This window comes from Oncorhynchus tshawytscha, unplaced genomic scaffold, assembly GCF_018296145.1.
Source record: "Oncorhynchus tshawytscha isolate Ot180627B unplaced genomic scaffold, Otsh_v2.0 Un_contig_1312_pilon_pilon, whole genome shotgun sequence".
NCBI classification, from domain to species: Eukaryota; Metazoa; Chordata; class Actinopteri; order Salmoniformes; family Salmonidae; genus Oncorhynchus; species Oncorhynchus tshawytscha.
The window spans coordinates 7,501-12,500 of NW_024609628.1; the positions used below are offsets into that span (position 1 = coordinate 7,501).

The following is a 5,000-nucleotide window of genomic DNA, read 5'->3' on the forward strand; positions in this document are numbered from 1 at the left end:
AGGAGTACCAGGTAGTAATGAGGCTATATACAGGAGTACCAGGTAGTAATGAGGTTATATACAGGAGTACCAGGTAGTAATGAGGCTATATACAGGAGTACCAGGTAGTAATGAGGTCATATACAGGAGTACCAGGTAGTAATGAGGCTATATACAGGAGTACCAGGTAGTAATGAGGTCATATACAGGAGTACCAGGTAGTAATGAGGTCATATACAGGGGTACCAGGTAGTAATGAGGTTATATACAGGGTACCAGGTAGTAATGAGGCTATATACAGGAGTACCAGGTAGTAATGAGGTTATATACAGGAGTACCAGGTAGTAATGAGGCTATATACAGGAGTACCAGGTAGTAATGAGGTTATATACAGGAGTACCAGGTAGTAATGAGGCTATATACAGGAGTACCAGGTAGTAATGAGGTCATATACAGGGGTACCAGGTAGTAATGAGGCTATATACAGGAGTACCAGGTAGTAATGAGGCTATATACAGGAGTACCAGGTAGTAATGAGGCTATATACAGGAGTACCAGGTAGTAATGAGGTTATATACAGGAGTACCAGGTAGTAATGAGGTTATATACAGGAGTACCAGGTAGTAATGAGGTTATATACAGGGGTACCAGGTAGTAATGAGGCTATATACAGGGGTACCAGGTAGTAATGAGGTTATATACAGGAGTACCAGGTAGTAATGAGGCTATATACAGGAGTACCAGGTAGTAATGAGGTTATATACAGGAGTACCAGGTAGTAATGAGGTCAGATACAGGAGTACCAGGTAGTAATGAGGTCATATACAGGAGTACCAGGTAGTAATGAGGCTATATACAGGAGTACCAGGTAGTAATGAGGCTATATACAGGGGTACCAGGTAGTAATGAGGTTATATACAGGAGTACCAGGTAGTAATGAGGCTATATACAGGAGTACCAGGTAGTAATGAGGCTATATACAGGAGTACCAGGTAGTAATGAGGCTATATACAGGAGTACCAGGTAGTAATGAGGCTATATACAGGAGTACCAGGTAGTAATGAGGCTATATACAGGAGTACCAGGTAGTAATGAGGCTATATACAGGTAAGTACCAGGTAGTAATGAGGCTATATACAGGAGTACCAGGTAGTAATGAGGCTATATACAGGAGTACCAGGTAGTAATGAGGCTATATACAGGAGTACCAGGTAGTAATGAGGCTATATACAGGAGTACCAGGTAGTAATGAGGCTATATACAGGAGTACCAGGTAGTAATGAGGTCATATACAGGAGTACCAGGTAGTAATGAGGTTATATACAGGAGTACCAGGTAGTAATGAGGCTATATACAGGAGTACCAGGTAGTAATGAGGCTATATACAGGGGTACCAGGTAGTAATGAGGCTATATACAGGAGTAGCAGGTAGTAATGAGGTTATATACAGGGGTACCAGGTAGTAATGAGGCTATATACAGGAGTACCAGGTAGTAATGAGGTTATATACAGGAGTAGCAGGTAGTAATGAGGTTATATACAGGAGTACCAGGTAGTAATGAGAGGCTATATACAGGGGTACCAGGTAGTAATGAGGCTATATACAGGAGTAGCAGGTAGTAATGAGGTTATATACAGGGGTACCAGGTAGTAATGAGGTTATATACAGGAGTACCAGGTAGTAATGAGGTTATATACAGGAGTAGCAGGTAGTAATGAGGCTATATACAGGAGTACCAGGTAGTAATGAGGCTATATACAGGGGTACCAGGTAGTAATGAGGCTATATACAGGAGTACCAGGTAGTAATGAGGCTATATACAGGAGTAGCAGGTAGTAATGAGGCTATATACAGGAGTACAGGTAGTAATGAGGCTATATACAGGAGTACCAGGTAGTAATGAGGCTATATACAGGAGTACCAGGTAGTAATGAGGCTATATACAGGGGTACCAGGTAGTAATGAGGCTATATACAGGAGTACCAGGTAGTAATGAGGCTATATACAGGAGTACCAGGTAGTAATGAGGTCATATACAGGGGTACCAGGTAGTAATGAGGTCATATACAGGGGTACCAGGTAGTAATGAGGTCATATACAGGGGTACCAGGTAGTAATGAGGCTATATACAGGGTACCAGGTAGTAATGAGGTCATATACAGGGGTACCAGGTAGTAATGAGGTCATATACAGGGGTACCAGGTAGTAATGAGGCTATATACAGGGTACCAGGTAGTAATGAGGCTATATACAGGGTACCAGGTAGTAATGAGGTTATATACAGGAGTACCAGGTAGTAATGAGGTCATATACAGGGTACCAGGTAGTAATGAGGCTATATACAGGGTACCAGGTAGTAATGAGGTTATATACAGGGGTACCAGGTAGTAATGAGGTTATATACAGGGGTACCAGGTAGTAATGAGGCTATATACAGGAGTACCAGGTAGTAATGAGGCTATATACAGGGGTACCAGGTAGTAATGAGGCTATATACAGGAGTACCAGGTAGTAATGAGGTCATATACAGGAGTACCAGGTAGTAATGAGGTTATATACAGGAGTACCAGGTAGTAATGAGGCTATATACAGGAGTACCAGGTAGTAATGAGGTCATATACAGGAGTACCAGGTAGTAATGAGGTCATATACAGGAGTACCAGGTAGTAATGAGGTCATATACAGGGGTACCAGGTAGTAATGAGGCTATATACAGGAGTACCAGGTAGTAATGAGGTCATATACAGGGGTACCAGGTAGTAATGAGGCTATATACAGGAGTACCAGGTAGTAATGAGGTTATATACAGGAGTACCAGGTAGTAATGAGGCTATATACAGGAGTAGCAGGTAGTAATGAGGCTATATACAGGAGTAGCAGGTAGTAATGAGGCTATATACAGGAGTACCAGGTAGTAATGAGGCTATATACAGGAGTACCAGGTAGTAATGAGGTTATATACAGGAGTACCAGGTAGTAATGAGGTCAGATACAGGAGTACCAGGTAGTAAGGGGACTAGACAGGATAGATAATACACAGAGACACTAGGTAGTTGAGGTAATATGTACATGTAGGTAGGGGTGAATGGACACAAAGAAACAGTTGAATTCTGAAGTTTAGAGTAGCAGCAGCGTATTTGAAAGGTGTGAAAGATCGTGAAAGAGAGAGTGTGTGTGTGTGTGTGTGTGTGTGTGTGTGTGTGTGTGTGTGTGTGTGTGTGTGTGTGTGTGTGTGTGTGTGTGTGTGTGTGTGTGTGTGTGTGTGTGTGTGTGTGTGTGTGTGTGTGTGTGTGTGTGTGTGTGTGTGTGTGTATGTGTGTGTGTCAGGGTCAGTGAAGGAAAGTCTGAGATCTATTTAAACATTCTTTGGGCCTCAGAAGCTAAAAATATCTCCTCTATTATACTCCTTATCACATGTCCTACACACACACACACACACACACACACACACACACACACACACACACACACACACACACACACAGTAAAACAGAGAACAGGCGTATCTCCCGCGTTAGAACATCTGCTGCCCCCTAACCTTACACCCCTCAACAAACTGGCTCTACTGCTGCCCACCCCCTTACCTTACACCCCCAACAAACTGGCTCTGCTGCTGCCCCCCTTACCTTACACCCCCAACAAACTGGCTCTACTGCTGCCTCCCCCTTACCTTACACCCCCAACAAACTGTCTCTACTGCTGCCTCCCCCTTACCTTACACCCCCAACAAACTGTCTCTACTGCTGCCTCCCCCTTACCTTACACCCCCAACAAACTGTCTCTACTGCTGCCTCCCCTCTTACCTTACACCCCCAGCAAACTGGCTCTACTTATTTATACTGTATCTGTACCCTCCACAGGGAGTAAGTGGGATTTATACTGTAGCTGTACCCTCCACAGGGAGTGGGATTTATACTGTAGCTGTACCCTCCACAGGGAGTGGGATTTATACTGTAGCTGTACCCTCCACAGGGAGTGGGATTTATACTGTAGCTGTACCCTCCACAGGGAGTGGGATTTATACTGTAGCTGTACCCTCCACAGGGAGTAAGATTTATACTGTAGCTGTACCCTCCACAGGGAGTAAGTGGGATTTATACTGTAGCTGTACCCTCCACAGGGAGTGGGATTTATACTGTAGCTGTACCCTCCACAGGGAGTAAGATTTATACTGTAGCTGTACCCTCCACAGGGAGTGGGATTTATACTGTAGCTCTACCCTCCACAGGGAGTAAGTGGGATTTATACTGTAGCTCTACCCTCCACAGGGAGTGGGATTTATACTGTAGCTGTACCCTCCACAGGGAGTAAGTGAGATTCTGTGTATCTTATCATAGTGGAAGTATGATTTCATTCATAATTTTCTGACATGTCAACCACTTCTGGAACTAACTAACTAACTAACTAACTAACTAACTAACTAACTAACTAACTAACTAACTAACTAACTAAAAAAACTAACTAACTAACTAACTAACTAACTAACTAACTAACTAACTAACTCCCCTCTCTCTCTCTCTCTCTCTCTCTCTCTCTCTCTCTCTCTCTCTCTCTCTCTCTCTCTCTCTCTCTCTCTCTCTCTCTCTCTCTCTCTCTCTCTCTCTCTCTCTCTCTCTCTCTCTCTCTCTCCCTCTCCATCTCTCTCTCTCCCTCTCTCCCTCCCCCTCACATCTCTGTCCTCTCCCTCCCTCCCTCCCTCCCTCCCTCCCTCCCTCCCTCCCTCCCTCCCTCCCTCCCTCCCTCCCTCCCTCCCTCCCTCCCTCCCTCCCTCCCTCCCTCCCTCACATCTCTGTCTGTCTCTCCCTCCCTCTCTCTCTCTTTGTAGCTATGGCGACATGGTCGAGCACTTCCTGGTTCTCGAGGGGTTGGGTCAGTACTGTGTGTGGGAGGAGACTTTCTCGTCTCTCAACCGATTGGTCGACTTCTACAGATCACACAGCATCGCCCAGGAGAGACCTGTCTACCTGACCGACCCTCCTGACACACCTCTACACACACACACACCCTCACACACACCCCT

General features: G+C 44.8%; 1 protein-coding gene across 1 annotated transcript in view; it reads left to right on the top strand.

Moving 5' to 3' along the window:
* Window positions 1-5,000, top strand: part of LOC121845325 (GRB2-related adapter protein-like) — a gene marked incomplete at its 5' end in the record, with an annotated part of 11,961 nt that overhangs the window by 6,605 nt on the left and 356 nt on the right. Inside the window, 1 exon segment of the mRNA XM_042316465.1 lies at window positions 4,806-5,000. This exon segment is cut by the window's right edge and continues 356 nt beyond it. Coding sequence (XP_042172399.1) covers window positions 4,806-5,000 — 195 coding nt within the window.